Source organism: Solanum dulcamara, chromosome 1, assembly GCF_947179165.1.
Source record: "Solanum dulcamara chromosome 1, daSolDulc1.2, whole genome shotgun sequence".
Taxonomy (NCBI): Eukaryota; Viridiplantae; Streptophyta; class Magnoliopsida; order Solanales; family Solanaceae; genus Solanum; species Solanum dulcamara.
In genome coordinates, this window is record NC_077237.1 from 20,515,260 (window position 1) to 20,533,761 (window position 18,502).

The 18,502-nt window shown below is 33.4% G+C and overlaps 1 protein-coding gene across 2 annotated transcripts; it reads left to right on the forward strand.

The window, feature by feature from the left end:
• Window positions 1–3,758: 3,758 nt before the first annotated feature.
• LOC129903005 (uncharacterized) lies at window positions 3,759–17,868 on the forward strand. Of its 2 annotated transcripts, XM_055978481.1 has the most exons (9): window positions 3,796–4,362; window positions 10,638–10,729; window positions 10,929–11,629; window positions 13,550–13,620; window positions 14,564–14,653; window positions 14,775–14,966; window positions 15,076–15,174; window positions 16,037–16,175; window positions 17,199–17,868. In XM_055978481.1, the coding sequence occupies exons 1-9, from the start codon at window positions 3,991–3,993 to the stop codon at window positions 17,375–17,377; spliced, it is 1,935 nt and encodes a 644-aa protein (XP_055834456.1). In that variant the 5' UTR covers window positions 3,796–3,990; the 3' UTR covers window positions 17,378–17,868. The 2 variants fall into 2 exon arrangements, 1 of the variants encoding a protein (XP_055834456.1); XR_008770180.1 differs by lacking the exon at window positions 17,199–17,868 and having other exon boundaries at window positions 3,759–4,362; window positions 15,057–15,174.
• Window positions 17,869–18,502: the final 634 nt, after the last annotated feature.

The following is an 18,502-nucleotide window of genomic DNA, read 5'->3' on the forward strand; positions in this document are numbered from 1 at the left end:
ATCAGACCCCGATGAAAAAAGTATTCCTTGATGTTGGTTTAACTGTGTAAGATCAACACTAAAAGATGGAGCCGAATCCATATGTATCCAAAATTGTAGATGAAAACTAAACAAAAATTTACAGTGAAATCGATGGAGATTTAACAGTGATGAAAAAAAAAGGAAATTGAAATTGAAAGAGAATGGAGAAATTGTATTACCTTTTTTAGAAGTTCAAATTTGAGAAGAATGTGGACTGTAATTCAAAAAAAAAAAAACGGGTCTGTGTGGGCTTGAATTGAGGCGTAAATTTAGGATAGTTGGGAATGAAGAGAACTGATGTATCAGTGAGATGGAGAAAGAAATAAGAAAAGAGGAATTTTTGAAATTTTTCCAAATGGTAGAGAATAATAGGAAATATAAAAATATAAGGTGTATAGCTTGGTAATTTTTCCTTTATTTAATTGTTTATAAATTCTATTGGATTGACATATAATTTGTATGTGTTGTTATAAGGTGTTCTTTGAATCTGCAATTTCAATTTTATCAAATCACGTCAAATCTAACCCAAATAATCTCAAATTTTAAATCATGCTTCTAAACTCCGACACAATCGATCCTCAATCACCAATTTAATCAAATAACACCAAATTAAGAAGACCCACTTTGTTTTCTTCAACCTTTTATAAGGACCAATAACGTAGTTTTGAGATTTTTAAAGAAAAACCACCAGATCAATGGTTGAACATAAATTTATGCATAAATAATCATCATCCAAATCATTTAAACATTAATCAACCATTATTTTTTCTTTAAAATATTTGTAGTTGAAATTTACTATGTGCATGGCATGAATGATGAATACCATAAATAGTTTAATATTTATTTTATACATAATATATATTTTATAAATATTATTACACAATACTCTAATATAACTGTTGTATTATCAAGATTGTGATGTTGTAATAAATGCCATTGCAGTTATAAGTAGAATTTTGTTATAAAGAAATCAAATATAACATGAAAAATTCATATTGACAAAAATCAGATCATTAGAGTGAAATGTTATTATAACTAATGTCATATAGTGATTTACCTATATAAGGTTAGATGAGAAAAATACAATCGATCCAAACTATTTATTAATCAAAATAACTGAGTATAATATATTACAAACCATGCCTAACAAGCAACAGCCCTTTCGTTGCAAGTTCGTGAGAAATATGAGGGTTTCATGAAGGATGAAAATCTTTCAAAACAAGTTAGAAATTTGCAATAAAATTACTCCATTGATTTTGAAAAATTAGAATTGGACAAGTCAAGTCAATCTTTCAACCAACAAGGCTCCAACCACGTTAGATATACAAGATCACCTTTTCATTTTGCACTTTTCCTATTTACATTGTTCGACAAGTTATTCCGTCTTTTGGATATTTCTTTCTTTGGTCGTCCACCATATATATTCTTCACTTCTTCTCTCTATTTTTCCTTTTCTTCTTGCTCCTCTTTTAATTTTAAATTATTTGAAAATGTGAAAACACTTTTTATAGTTTTTGATTTTTTCTCTCAATCCTTTATTCAAGATTTCACGATATGTTTGAAAAAATATAGAATTTCAAAAAGAACTTGAACAAAAATTGAAAACTTACTTATCTTTCATTTTTTTTACTTTGTTTATTTCATTTTTCATCTGTTTCTAGAACAAAATATGAGTTTGCAATTTGTTTTGGCATGAAGTTATTTTTTTTTGTCAAATAAATGGCTAGCTAAGATTGAAAGAGCATATTAGAGTGTTTTAAGCAAGATCTAAAATAAAAGTTAATTGTGTTTATATCAATCTGATAAACACATATTACAATTTAATAATACATGGCATACTTTTACATATATTTTTATTATTAAATTATATTAAATTAATACATATTTTAAAAAAATTATATCTTAGTTATCATAAATTAGTATGATTTCTACTTAAATAAATGTTTACCTGTTAGTCTCTTTGAAAGAGAGGGAACATCATATCATAGATGGGTCTGAAGCTTCTACGCTTTTGAGAAAGAAAAAATATTGTGTGATTTGCACAAAGAGATATTTGGTGCTTGTATTTAAATTTTATCTCCGCTTTTTGATATTTGCGCAGAGTGACATTTAGTATAAGATAAAATCACACTAACAAGTCAATTTGAAATTCAAATTTAAGATTTTTCTTGAAAGGTATTGAAAAGTATTTAGAATGAAATAATATTGATTTAGAGTGTGATACATCACTTACCTTTCATTATCGTAAGTTCATAATTATTTTACTATCTATTTATATGGTTGATATCTTAATTACTGGCATAATCACTCAGTTCTTGAGGACGTAACTTATATGGATTGGGGTTATTTTTCGCTAGCGGTGATACTTTCAAGTTTAATGAAATTAAAATATTTTTACATTATACAAATACAACAAGTCAGTAGGAGAAGTCACAAATTTAACTGAATTGTCATAATTTCAGGTTTTCAGTCATGATATTTTTTTTTTATGATTTAAAAAACACAAAGAAAAAAGTGATATATTTTAAAATAGTAGTATGCAAGTCATAATAAATTGATATTATGATAACACACAACTTCTATCAAATTGTTATGATTTTTAGTTTCTGTCGTGATGTCTCTCTTCTATGATTTCAATGATGCAAAGGAAAACAGTATTTCAAAACAATTGTATAAAATATTTTATAATGATGGCATGGAAGTTATAAAAATTCAATAAGAATTCATGCTATATTCAACCTAGCTATCTTGTGGGATAATTTTCAAATTCTATCGGAGTGACATGACTTTGTACTCGTCCAAATGTTCACAAAATCTCATCATATTGGTATGAATAGTGTTATCTACATTTGACCTATTTTGTTTAATTGTTACAAATTCTATGGATTGACATATAATTTTTTTTTTGCTGTCAATAAGATATTTTTTGGATTTGCAATTTCAATTTCGATCAAATCACTCCAAATCTTATCCAAACAATCTCAAATTTAAAATCAAGCTTACAAACACCAACACAATCGATCCTCAATCACCAATTTAATCAAATAGCACCAAATTAAGAATACCCACTTTGTTTTCTTCAACATTTTCTAAGAATCAATAATGGAGTTTTGAGATTTTTAAAGAAAATCACTAAATTAATGTTTGAACTTAAATTTAAGCATAAAAAATCAACATCCAAACGATTTAAACAATAATATTCAACCATTGTTTTCCCTTTTAAATATTCGTACTTGAAATTTACTTTGCACATGATATTAATGATTAATAACGTAATATTTTAATATTTTATTTTACACATAATATATATATATTTTTAGAAAATATTATTACACAATTCTTGAATATAACTGTTATATAATAGTAATTTTATCAAGAATGTACACTGATGTAATGAATGTTGTTGCACTTATAATTAGAATGTTATTAGAGAGAAACCAAACATAACATGAAAAATTAATATTGACAAAAATCAGATTGTTATAGTAAAATGCTATTATAATGAATGTTGGTTATAGAAAGATTTACTTATATAAGGTAAAATAAGAAAAATACAATTGATCCAAACTATTTATTAATCAAAACTAATTGAGTTATATATTAAAACCATGCCTAACAAGCAATAGCCTTTTCCTTGCAATTTCGTGAGAAATATGAAGGTTTCACAAAGGATGGAAAAATCTTTGAAAACAAGTTAGGAATTTGCAACAAAATTACTCCATTTTGATTTTGAAAAATTACAATTGTACAAGTCAAATCTTTCTACCGAACAAGGAGCAACCGCGTTTTATTCAATTCATTTTGCACTTTTCCTCTTTAGCATCGTTCGTCACATTTAGAAGAAAGGGCCTGACTTCTGGGTCTTTCTCTCTTTTGTCGCCCACCATACATATTCTTTACTTCTCCTCTCCATCTTCTTCTTCTTCTTCCTCCTCCTCCTTCTCCACTTCAACTCTAAATGCGAAGAAAATGCAATGTCCCAGCAACTCCTTTCTCTACAATGCTACACAATGCGAGTGCAACCCTGGTTACTTGTTCAACTTCACAAGTAGAATATGTTATTTGTTTAATGAATGGGGTCCTGTGGAGAGTGATTCTGGGGTTGATTATCGCTCCTTATCATTCCCTGGGAGTGGTACCCTTTTCGATTTTGATTCAATTAGGAGGCTAACTCAATCGCAAGCTGTTTTTCTTGAAGCTACACTTATAATGTTGCTTTCTTGGCTTTGTTTCTGTTTTTTTGCTCGTTGTGCTCCTCTTGGTGATGGACGTTCCATTTGGTTCAAGATCCGATGGTGGATTAGTCGACTTGATATCTGCTTTGCATCCCGTCACTGGCTTGTATGATTTCTTTTTCTTTCTTTGTTGTTTTCGTTTCTAGGATGGAGTTTTATGGTTGATCTTACTTCTTATTGATCTTACTTCTTATTTCATGATTAGTGGATTTGGATTTGTGACGCATAATTCAAGCTATTGCGAATCCAATTTTTGTTAATTGGACTATTTTGTAGAGCTAGTTGGACATAGATTTGAAAGTAAAAGTTTTGATTTTTCTAAATAAATTTACTATAAGTTGCAAAAAAATTATGGAATGTCATATGTGACAACCAGTTTTGGAAAAGAAGGAACATATATTTTGGGTAGTTAAACAGGTATTGAGCATGTACAGTTGTCTGTTATGGTTTATGCTGAGTGGATATGATGATTCAAAAGGAGTGTGACAAAAGTAGGTCGATAGTAAGAGTCCTCTTCGTCTATTATAAGTTTATACCTTGCTTCTTGGACTTGTAAAACACCCCACATAACTCTAATTTGGCAACATCAATTTAAAACAAAGATTTTGATTACAAATAGGACCTTGATTTAGATTTAAGACTAAGCAAGAAGCAGGATATTTTCTTGTTGGATGAACTCACCTTCCAGTTCTGGTGCCATAACTGCTAGCTTCTTGTTGTTTTAATAATGATTCTTAGCTGTCCAGTATTATTTTCTGCAATATTGCTTTTCAGTGTGATTTCCTAATTGGTGGTTCTCAGAAATTTGTGAAAGTAAACAAAGTCTTGAGGTGAATCATTGATTTGAGTGACTATCAGGGACGCTGTGGTTGGTTTTGTCGAGTATGACTCAAAGTGATTTTCTATAATAGTTAGTTGCAAGAATTATATTGGATATTTTGCTTCTGTTCCATGCAACTTAAAGGAACACTGGGAATATGATCAATGGAGAAAGTGCAAGACGGCACATGCCAAAGTTATCCTTAGTCAAAGAAGAATGTGACTCATCCATCCCCTCCTTTCGGCACCCTGTAGCCTAATTAAGATATTTCCACTTCCAGCCCTTAATGAGAACTTAAAACAAAAAGGGAAATAAGATCAGATTGCCTTCTTATTCATTACAAAAACTTGAAAAGGAAAAAAAAAAGAGACAGAAAAAACATCATAAATCCTTTGCTATAGCTGCTTCTAAAGTATGACACAAACATGAGCTAATTAAAGGGAGGTGGAGATGATGGAAAAGATGCAAGAATCTATATTTTAAAAAGCTTCTTAATGTTGGTTTTCTTCAATAAAGCCATGCTTACTTATCAAAGAGAACTGTAAAAATAAAAAAATAAAAGTTGATGCAGAAGTATAAGTATGATGAGTCTTTCTTCTATTCGTTTGTTTATTCAAATTATTGCCATTTCCATTTTTAGGCTTACAATGAACGATTCTTTTTGGGAAAATGCTATTTGCGGCTTTGTATTGAAGTTATTCTGTATAGAATTTTCTTGAGGTGTTCCACACTTTTGAGATTAATGATGGAATTGATGTTCTTATAGTTAAGAGCTGAATTGTACCACCAGTTAATCTCCAGGGGTAGTAACCAGAGTTGTGAAAAATTTCCTATAGCCATTTGTTTTGAGAATTGCCTCTTCCATTCTCTCAAGCCACTTGGAGTGGTTGAATATCAGTTGCATTCTCCTGGGATGCTGATTTCTAGTATCACCTATCAAAGTAAAGAAGGGCATTAACAGTCTAAGGGTCATGTTTATCTGCTGTCTCATTCAATCTTTCCTTTGAATTTCTGTTTTTCTCTTTTTTTTTGGAGAAGTCTTACAGATATATTTCCTTTAAATCTAAGGTTATTTCTTAGGAAAGATATTGGTTTCCAGTCTTGTTTTGCTATTGGTAAGGAGTTCATACTTCAGTATGCTATGACACATTCAACTAGGATCTATTATCTCATTGTGAAGCCATTATATTTCAGTTCTCAATATTGTGTCTCCACTAAGAAGTTCTGTGTTTTTTGCATTTTGCATCCTTAATATATGCATCTTCTTAAAATTTGCACTGTATCCTTTGTTTTTTCACAATTTGTCCCTTTATGTATGCACCAGCTTTTGTTTACATCCTATCCTTTGTTGTCTTCATAATTTACCCTCTAAGATGTGTGTTGCTATTTTATTATTAGTACTGGATACTGCAAGAATATATGTTTCATCTCTATATTCTCTTTCTACAGCATCTACAATTCTTTTTTCATGTAAAACAGATTTCCAACAACTCTAATTATTCCCACTTCCGTCATATTCGACTCACTAACTTCATCAACTGTCTCGATTACCGTCGTCGTATTCTCACTTGTAAACGACATTTGGTTTTCCGAGTCATTGAGAAAGTTTACATCTCTGCCAAAATTGATGAAGGTCCTTTTAATCAAAGGTACTTTGTTTTGCCATTTAAGTAATCTCTAGATTGAGAGCCCAATTTCTTAACATTGGATTAAGACGCGTTTAGATGGAGAGATATAGATAGTTAGGATTCATATAACTGACACTGTGTCGTCCTTGAAATGCAGTATCTGGATAAAAAGGAGTTGGAGATGTTTATGGAAGAATAGATTGATAAGTGTATATTGCTATAGTGTCACAGAGCCCCTGATTTTATTTTTTTTGAAACTGGTAAATGGTATTCCTCAGCATTGAGGACAGAGCCCTTGATGTTTACTATTCAAATCTACACATTCATAAAATGAAATGTTTTATAACTTTGCGATTGATAGGGTGCAAGTTGAAATATGATGTGTATATTAGGGGCACATCTTAATAAACAAAGGGGTTATAAATTTAAAATGGTGCACAAAATAAGGCAAAATAAAAAAGGATGGGGTGCAAATTGTAAAATGGTGCATACATTAAGGGTGCAAAATGAGAACAACTCAAAAAGTGCCTCTAATAGGCTAATTAGGTTACATGAATAACTAGAATAGTAGCTTAGGGGACTGGAGGTCACTTTGCACCAGCACTGGATACAGATAATATTTTTCTCAACTAATTATGGGAAGTATTTGTTTATTAGGAATAGATTAAATAGGGGCATTCTTTTGACAGTTTTTAGAGTGATGGTGATACAGTTCTAGGGGATGGTAAAGGTCAATTAAAGTCACTTTAGTTGCTTAAGCGATGCTTCAAAATGATACTATGTGAACTGAGTGTTTCTATTACTTCAAACTTGGTACCTCAATTTTGGTGAGCTGCAGTCTGCTGTAGTAATGGTGTAGATTAGTAAACCATCAGTTCATTTTCTGCAGGGTTAATAGATGTCGGATTTGAGTCTTAAGTAGTCAGTAGTGCAAGGACTGATTTAGATCCCCCCCCCCATTTGTGTATATTTAAGGACATCTCATTCTCCAGTCTCCTAAACTTTTTGTATCAAAATAATCTTTTTGTCTGACTAAATAAGAAAAGTTTTCTGTGACAGTCTTTAGTGTCATTGATTCTCACAAAAGGAGCTCATACTTCTATGGTATTGAGAAATAACCAATGAATCATAAATTGTGTTAGTATAGGGTCTTGAGTACAACTCAATCCTTCAACAACCTACTCTCTTTTTTTTTCACGGTTTACCTTTTTTTCTTTCTTTTTCTGTAATTCCAGGTTTTCTAACACTAACAGTCTGTTCAGTTGAAGGATGGGTTTTATTTATTTCTTGGGTCAATTTCGTTCTTGCATGGTCATTTCTCTTTTGGATGATGTTTGCCTGAAGTTGCAATTGTAACAGGGAACTTCTCCTCATTAACTTTTGTATCCCTGCAGTAGGTACTGATATATTAACAAATTACCTTACCAAAAAAAAGCTCTCTTTTGCATGATGTTTGCATTCTGTTGTGGAGTTGGGACTTCATCTGAATGATACATTAAAATTTAATAGCTCAAGTTGTATGTGAGAAACCCAAATATCAAATGAAGTGGTGCTGAAAGTCTAGGTTATGTCAACCTATGAACCACAATATGTGTACAGTACGGGTACAATGCGAAGATGATTTAAAAAAATAGGGGATGTACCAGACACCATTATTATCACCAACAAAAAAAAAAGAGAAAAAAAGAAAAAAGAAAATTGGATGCAATACGAACGGGATACAAAAGAAATGTGTTCCAGTTTTCAGTATGGATTTGTGATCTAAAGACTGTTGTAAAAAGCATGAATAAGTATTTAAAGCTAAGATTAGAACATACGCATCCCATCAAGAACCCAGTTTTGTTTAATTGATCCTTGTCCTCCTCCTCTTGCTGATGCTTCTTCCTCTTCTTGCTCAAGTGAGACAAAGAAGACTCCTTCCTCTTATTTTCACCTTAATTTTGGAATGGTTCTTCGCAGAGAAACATTGTTAATGATGTAGAAAACATATAGACATATTAGACTCCTCATCATTTTAGGAGTCATGTTCACTGTTTTTTGATAGAATAAAATTTTCATTGAGGCAGTAGGAAGATTGTCGATTTAACATAAAATTTCTCCTTATGTGTCCCTATAGCACCCAACGATGGCAAAGCAAAACTAACACTCGACTTTCACAAATTATAATATGCACAATTCTTTTTGATAACTGTGGTATCCAGATCATCTTACGTGCACCTAAGCTAATCCTACTGATATTTGCGACCTCCCACTAGTACAAATACTCGGTAACTCTATCCACCTGGCCTTGGATAGATAGGAAGAATTCATTTTGTGTTTTGCCCACACTGGAATTTGAATATGAGGAAGCCGCTCTCTATTGCTAACCTTCTCTGCATACAGCTCCATATTGTTTTCTTCAGAATATAATTTCTTTTGCACAACTGATGTCAACTCCCTGATCCTCCTTCCCTTGTCACTTGTAAGCTGAGTATGAGTGGCTCTGATGATGACCTCAGTCCTCATAGGTGTGATTCTAACCTCCACTCCAGAATATCCATCTTCTGCCAGCTCACGCCTTAACACTTAATTTAGCTCTACGAAGAACACGCCATTTCCCACCAACTTCTTTTTGCTCATCTGAGTAGCTCTCTTTGCCCTCTTCGGAGGTTTGGAATCATGTTCACTTTTTATGCTTTCATTACATTGTTAATGGTTTAGAGACCACCTAGATTTACTAGATGTCTTATCATTTTAGGAGTCATGTTCACTTTTTAAGCTTTCATTACATTGTTAATGGTGTAGAGACCACCTAGACTTATTAGCTTTCTTATATTTTAGAGTCATGTTCACTTCTAAGCTTTTATTACCTACTTGGTGTGGACTGATATAAATTTACTCTACTGATCTCAGAAGGGAAAAAAGGAAAATAAAAAGAAGCAAAGACAAGAGTCTCTTGCATGCAATCCAAACCCCTACATTTTCTTTGTTTAAATTTTTATATTTCATTAATTATTAAGATAACCTCATGTGTTCTTTTAAAATTGCATTCTGACCCCAAAAGTATCAAATTTGTCCCTGCATGCATCCACTTGTAGTAGGATACTTGAAATCTAGATTTAGAGATATGAGCATCCAGAAAAATAATAGGAAAATTCAGTATATTTAGTGATATCACATGTTGTCAGGGGCGGATTTACCTTGTATCAAGCAGTGTCTGTCGAATTGTTTTTGCTATTGCACATATAAATAATATAAAAACTTGTATAGATAAATAAAATGACACCATTTGACAGTTGGACTGTCTCAGTTCTGGTCGAGTGCTTTGTTATCCTTGTTCAGGCTGGGAGATCGAGCCTCAACCATGACCTATTTAAAAAAAAAATTGGACCTAAGTTCGAACCCTTGACTTCTCTTTGTGTGAAAACCAAAAAATAGTTTAACATAAAGATGGTTTTCACCTATGATAAGTACATTTCCAAAAGTGAAATTTTGTTGAGGCAAGTTGTAATAATGTACTTGAATTAAATTTTATTAATATAATCTGAATTTTATTTCTTAAATACAATGTCATTACAATAATTTGTTCACTTTTAAAATGTCAGTATGCTTCTGAAAAATTCTGTGTATGCCCTGGTTGATGTATCATATTTGATACCATATCCTGTACTAATAGGCAGCTCAAATTTAACATGCACTTCATAGATTATATATCTTAGTTGTTGAAATGATGGCCTTTATTTTGCTTATTGTCTCGTATGGGGTGTGACAAATCAAGTATCACTGAGCCTACTTGTGATGTGATCGTCTTGTTATACCATCAGTTGAAGTGTTTGGTTTTAGCAGTTTTCTGATTTCTCTGATACTGTAAAAGTTAAATTTTGTTTGTAAATACTTGAACACACCTCTTGACAATCTTCAGATTTTGTTATTATGTGCACCATTTTCATGTAGGATGACCAGAAGGTAGTCATGAAGCGGAAAACAGAGCTTGGCGGAACTTTTTCAATAGCTAGTTGGATACTTTTTATTGGTCTGTTTGCTGCGTGAGTACATGATGTTTTTTTCTCTCTTTAATTTCTAGTGTTTTACACTATTTCTTCCAAGTAGTAACTGGCCTTTTTTTGTCTAAAAATAAAAAAGAAAAATCCAGCCTGTCTTTCTTCTGAATAATATTCTTCCCCTGTTTTTTTATTCTTTACCGTCTATTCCATCTATAATAGACTCTTTTAGATGCTTCCACAGTTTGCTGTACCATATAATAGCAAAGAGAACTATTGAGATGCACAATGTGAGAGCAACAAATGCACCTGATTTAGCTGCTTTTATAAACGATTTGGAGTTCAATATCACTACCATCTCAAGTATGAGCTGCTTACACTTACGTGGCCTTGGAACTATGGTAACTGGGAATCCTGGCTTGATTGACTATCGATTTGCTCCTCTGTCAACATTTGCCAACTATTCCTGTATAAACACAACTAAGGGACCAACCATCATGCTTAAGTGCAGCAGATGTCCACTTAGCCAGGACAATGCCTATATTTCATGGCAATTTGTTGATCTCCCAAATAGTCCTGCAGCAGCTGCTGGATTTCAGTTCAATCTAACAGCAAAAGATCCTAAAAATAAGAAACATCTTAGCATGGTCAGTGGAACACTGAGGAATGGAAGCAATTTTGACAACAAACCAGTTACATTTAGAGGGCTGACCCCAAATATATTGAAGTTCAATTTTTTCCCGAGAATGTACCATAATTTGCATGACCTGAAGCTCATCCAACCACTACTTCATGAGTTTCTCCCAGGTTCATCTTTTAATGAGATAAGTCAACTCCAAGCATCACTCGAAAGCCCTAATGATGGTCTAATCAACACGACATTGTATGTCAACTTCCTATCTTCGTATATTGTTGAGATCAAGAATCAAAATATTATGGGACCTGGTGAGTAACATCTTCATCTCTTTGCACATTTTCTTTTCTTTGTTGTCTTCTCTGGCTAGTGTTTAAACCTTCTGACTTTTAAATTTCCATTCTGTCATATACTTAAGAGCTATAATAATGCATGTGCTGTATAAACACCTTTAGCTATGAAGTTTGCAAATATCTTTTGAGTCATACTTTTGCGAGAGATGCTCTTGTTTCATCTTTTGGTAAATAGAACTTCAGTAAGAAATTATGAGTTTATGACTGGACCATGAAATATGTTAATGATGTCTTGTCATTCTGAGGAGAATTCCTACATGTTTCCAAAATTCATTTATACTGCATCTGACAGCTCTTCTTTTGTAACTCATTTTCTACATTTTTGCGTATTAACTGATCAACTGCTTACAATTCCTTTTTAAGTTTTTTATTTGTCTTGAAAACTGATATAGGCGAAAGTTTTGTTCCCTTTCAAAAAGAAAAAAAAAAAGAAGATCTAGGCGAGAGCCTTCAGCAATTTTGTGCTTTATATAATGATTGATATGTATTTTCCTGAATTCTCTCATTCCCCTCTGTCTTCTCTTTGCCCTCATGTTTTCAACTTTGGGGAGAAAACAATGGGAGAGTGAAGGTGAGTTCTGGAACTCAGTTAGTTGTTAATATCTAAATTTCTTCCATATGCACATCTTATGGCGGAGCTAGGTATTTGGTGTTCTGCAGCACCCACAGAGATATTCACTCTCTGGTTATAGTCCTAGCTGATTGGTCCAGATCCTATGCTAATTTTTTAAATGTCAAAGTTGTCCCCGAGCATTTGTTTTCGATGTGATTCATGAGAAGTTTAGTTTCTCTGGCTAATACAGAGTGCATAAGTAAGATTGTGCAACCTATTAAATGCGAACTGTGCAAATGCCATTGTTGCATAGCAGTGTAGGACTTTAAGTGGAATTGTTTTATTTTGCCTCTCTGATTCTACAGACAAGTTGCTTAGTGAACTTCTAATGTTTTGAACGAGCACTGCTTCCAAGCAAACATCAAGGCATGGTACTCATATTGTCTTCACGGGGCTTTCCACTAAAGGAACTTGATCTTTGTTATTTTTTTAAAATATCAAAAAAAGACCAAATACTAAAATTTCTATGGAATTCTATTTTTTTATTTTATATTAGTTTTAGTGCTTCAAGGTAGAGGAATTTAAGCTTTTAGTGTGGATACAAAATAGTGAAGGTGGGGGAAATGATAGGATAATCAGATGGAATTCTATTTGGCTCTTAAGCTCTTTTTTATTTTTGGAGGTGTTTGGGAAACACAAAAAGTGCTTTTAAGCACTTTGTTTTAGGCTGAAAAAGTACAAAAACAGCGAAAAGCCAAAAATTGGGTGTTCCCAACTTATGGCTTTTGGCTTTTAGCTTATAGCTTATAAGCTACTCAAAAAGCCAATCCAAAAACCCCCTTATTGCACTGCTGATTTTCAGGCTAAACTTGCTAAAAAGAATATTGAATTTGTTGTCTGATGCATCATTCATACTTTAACTGTTGTCTACGATATGAAGCGGGACCACACCAATATTACTCCCTCCATCCCAATTTATGTGGTGCATGTTGAATGGCACAGAGTTTAAGATAAGACTGGCTTTTGAAACTTGTGTCTAAAATAAGCCATAGATATTTTGTGTGGCTATAAGTCCTCTCAGTAAGGGCAATGGGATGTTTAAAGTTGAATTGTTTCTAAACATAGAAAGATATCATTCTTTTTGGGATAGACTTAAAGAGAAGTGCATCGCATGAATCGGGATAGAGGGAGTAAGAAAAGAAGTCTGATGTGTAGGTGTGCTTCAGAAATCTGGTGTCTATATTTAGTGTTTTAAGTGGTTCGTTTCATTTCAGAAGTTTTCTTGGGCTATGTTTTGATAATATCTTCCTCTCCCAAGAGTGCAGTAAGCTTCCTTGCAGATGTTGGTGGCCTTTATTGCGTCAGTATTGGCCTCTTCTTCTACATTTTGGTGCAGGTACATTCATTTTTTCGTTCTTTTTGTTACTACTACTTTTTGTTTATTTTATGGATTTCATTTGTAAGTATGTTACATAGACTTGTTTATGTGTGTGCATCCTGTACCAGGTGTATGTTACTAACCTGTAAAGTGCATCTTCTGTCAATTCTTAGTAGATTGTGAATAATCTGCATAAAGCACCCATACTGTCACACCAATTCGACACTATAGTCTAGGCAAATGAAGTATCTGTGTAACATAGTTGCGTGGTTGAGAACAACGCACTAACGAAACAGAGACTTTGTTGACGATTATTCTGTGGAAATTTGCTGTAACAATAGTTGTTTGTAGTTTAGGTGCTGATGGTAATGCATGTGGCTTTTTGAGTTAGTTATAATCCATTGATTAAATCTTGGACATGGATCTCTTATGATTTCTGCTTTTATGTGAGGTGGTAGAATTTACATATTACAGCTATTCGACGTAGAAGCATATTGGAGCTTGATTTCTTGATAATTTCCATTCAGTTCTATGTTGTGGAGGAAAGTGTCTTTCGATATACTTCTCAAATCTGCTAAATGCTTATTTTTTTATGAAGCATCAAATCAGAAAAGTAATAACAAAAGTTGGGCAAAACGTTTTGTCTGACACTGATTTCTGGGTATCATTTCAACTCCTAGCAACCAAAACATTCAAGATCACGACATTTTGTTTTGAGTTTGCATAGAAGTTATTGACCTCTTGATTGGAATGTGGGTTGAAAATTAGGATTGATCTGGTGGCCTGAACTTAGTAGTGATGGAATAAATGAACTCTGAAGGTACTTGAAATTGAAAAACCTATGAAATAAATTTAGAGTGTCTTACTACTTTCATGAAAAATTTACTTATAAATGTGTGCAGGGTGTGATTGATCCTTGTGTCTTTACTTTCTTATTTTTGTCGATACTCCTATGTTACAGTGTGAATATAGGATAAAGAAATTGCGCAATGAAGATAGTGTGATGCGTAAGGTTAGAAGTCGCCGAAAAGCTCAAGACCGGTGGGATAAAGTGAGTATATAGACAAAAAAAATCACGTGTTGTCTTGCTGAAGACAATCTTTTTTTAGCTAGCTTTGCTGTTGCCCTGTCTGACTTCCTTATCCTTTGCTTCCACTTTATTTTTCTGATAGTTGAGGAAATATGTGATGTACACATACGCTCCTAACCAATTGGAAGAGGAGTACGACATGAGAAATGATGGTTGTTGCACAGGTGTCAAGATGGAATCACTCCACAGGAAGAGCTCTTCAGTTAGAGGAAAAGGGTCTAGCAGATTAGATACCATCAGTTTTAGCAGAAAAGTTGGCTTACCTAGTGAGAAGGTGCAGCCTTGCAGCCTCAATTCCTTAATATCAGTATGCTTGCATCTACTGCTTATTTACTAATTTCATGGAGATCGTAAACTTTTGAAGTCCTGTTTGCCTTTCCCAGAGAGCCACTCCAGAGAAGATTGATACTCGAAGTGCCACACATTTTTTGCCTGAACCTGCAACAGATCTCCAAAAGAGTACACATCTGAAGGAAGAAAGAGTCGGTTGCCTATTTCTCTCTGATATTTTTTGTTTCTTGAGTTTGGTTAAATGATATTTGTATTTTGGCTACTGTCTCAACCTGAACCCGTGAACCTGTTTACATGATTGGTGCCATCATGCCCTCTCTTTTACCATGATTTGGACTTAACCCTACATAGAAAAAGAGATATTTAAATGGTCTACATGAATGGTTTAGCTCTTCTATTTTTAACAATACCCCTTCTTGTTTTTATGTGAGAAAAAGACTTGGGGTGTCACAGCTACTTCCTCTGGTTTCATAATTTTTGCTGTTATATAAGAGGTATCAGAAATGAATTGCTTTACTTTTTAAAACTTCCAAAATATCTTTGCTTCGATTGGGAGCTACCTGTTTGTAGGTAGTTTACTTTGGGGGGAGTGGCATTTCTTTCCCTCTTCAGAAAATGCCCTTGGAGTTGTAGAAGCATTTTGAGAGTTGAAAAGAGAAAAAGTAAGTCTTAGTCCCGGCACAGTATAATATGGACAAGAGACCTTTTAATGGTGTTACATTTTTGTAAAATTAGTGATTTAACATATAGCTTTTTCATTTTTCAAATGTTGCCTCATGGTTTTAGATCTTTTTATAGGTCACTTATATGTTAAGATCTTTTCGTGCTTTTGTTGTTAGTTCTTCTTCTACTTGACAATATACAGTTCTTTCTTCATATTCTGCTCTTATGCTCAATTTTAATCTTTTCTTGTTCCCTTATACAAAGCCTAACTATGCTAATACGACTTGGTTTTCATGTCCACATTGTTTGTCTTCCCAAAGATCTGGTAACTTCTCTTTTGCTTTATCCGCAGAAAGCTGTTAGACTTACTTAATATTTATGTGACTTCAGTTCCAAGAAAATGCTGTACCTCCAAACACAAAAGGTAGTAAACCTGAAGATGTAGTTGCTCCAGATGTAGAGAATGCTCTCGAGGCTCCAGCTTTTCCTGCAGCTAATGACGTAACTGTTCCACCTCTGCCTCCATTGAGTAAGTCTAGAATCACGAGATTAGTGTTTTTTATGTTCTCCATCCTCCATGCCAACTAACATGCTAACTGTTTAGATTTCATGATGTCCGATTTTAAGCTGCTCTTTCATGTCATGCTTCATCCTATTTAAGTTTATTCAAATTGCCCATGCTATCATCAAGATCACTATAGATTTGGTCAACCTTTCTGGGTTAAATGCTCTGTGACAAGTATAAGAAATTACAGCTGAAGTTTATGAGAGCCCACTATGGATGATATTAATCTCTCTGATTATGATAACGTATTTGAAGATTAGAAACCCCAATTATGTTGGTGACTCGTAACTTCTTGGTAGTTAAATATTTAAACCATTTTCTTGTTCGGAATTTTTTATGGAGATTCTTTGAATTCTTTCCCTGTTTTTAGGAGTGTGGTTCCAAAATCTAGCTTAGGGTGTTTAGTTTCTTTTTTTGCAATTAAGCTAATTGGAAGATCGTTTCTTAGGTTAGAGTTTCAACAAACTGTATGCCAATAAGCTATTATTTTTAGTTTTCTAGTTTTATAAAATTCCAGTTCAGCAACCAACTGTGCTACATGTGGGTAGGGTTTTCTTTTTACCAAATCAGAGCTGTAGAAAATGTAACTGGGGACTGTTTCTGAATACTGAAATTTTTTAATGATAGAACTTCAGGATATTTGTTATCAACTTTATTTATGTAGATGGTATACTATCTACTACACCATATGAACTAACAACAATACCCCGTGAAATCCGACAAGTAGGGTTTGGGGAGGGTAGAGTGTATACCTTACCACTACCTCGTGGAGGTAGAGAGGCTGTTTCCGTATGAACTAATGAGTATTTATAAGGCTTCCGTATTTTTGTTGGCCCTTAGAAGCATCTCTCTTTACATTACCCCTTTAATCTTTCTGAGAAAGAGTTCTGGGGTCTGACAAGTTAAATGAGATCTTATATCAGTGATGTTAGATTGTGTAAATGTGTAGTGTTTGCCTAAAGTGATATCACTGCTTTTGTTCTGCAGAATTGCAGGCTGGTGATCATATAAGTATGGCCAATCTCCACAAAGATCTCCAAAACCTCTATGAATATAATATGATGCTCAGGGACAAGTTGATTGCTGCGCAGTCAATGCTTCATTCATTAGCCAACAAGGAGTCGACTTTAGCATCTGATAATGGCGATATTATTACTAGAGAATGATTATGCTCAATTAAGGTTGTAGGTGTGCAGATGAACGAAGGCAAGAAATAGCTGCTTACGTATCTGAACATTCAAAATTCTGTTCTCTTGAATGTTCTTTGAGTGCAGATGTTACTGACTTTGCTCTCTGTGGAGTAGCTGTTGATAATACTTTGTTAGTAGAACAAGTACTGAATGCAATACTCCAAGGTATGAAGTGCTTTCCTCTGTGCTGCACATTACGGATTCAGATGCATTATGAGGATCGTTGTAGTGGCTGAAGCCTGTGTCTTCTGTTTGTTGTGTAATTTCAATTTAGCAAGGAGTTTATTCTTTTGGGACAGGATTGTGTTCCTTAGTGAGTTAAAAATCTGAATGTACATTATGTAGGAGTAGGACAATGATTTTAAGAAAATTTGAGTACAATGATATTAGTTTGCATTGGATAGTAGTTATTAAGCCATGTAAATCTACCCGAGACAGTTCTGCAGAAATGCATTTGGTATTCCTTATTCTTGTTTCTCTTCAACTGCTTACAATTATCTCTGTTTTGTTTTGTCAAGAATGAGAATGTGTGGGCACACGGTGACACGACATCAGAGGAAGATTAAGATTACTCGGTTTTCACTTCTTTATGCGAAGATTGTTACTATTTGGAGAGTCAAAAGCATTTTTTTTAGATTATGATTTTCTCAAAATCTTTTCAAAAAATTTGAATTATTAATTATACAGACTTATATTGCTTTTCAAGCATATTAGGTTCTTTGACCTCATACTCCAAGCCCTTCCACATGAATTGGAACATAGGAAATACTATCATGAAATTGATTTCATACATATATCCTAGATTCACTTCCTGCTAAATTACAATTTTTTTAGCTTTCCATATCATGGAACATTTACTCTTTCCACACGTACTAAAATAAATTTGAATTCTCTGATGGTCTAGATTCATATTCTGTTTGTCCAGTTTGTGATTTCCAAGTCCAAAATGATATAGCATTGTCCTTTATGATGTCAAATGCACAAACAACTTTGAAGTATAACCCATGTGAGTGTATTCAATTCAACAACTTCACGGACCTAAAAAGGGTTGGAGAAATGTTTCCTTGGAATACGATTCTATACAAAAAAATATGTGCTAAA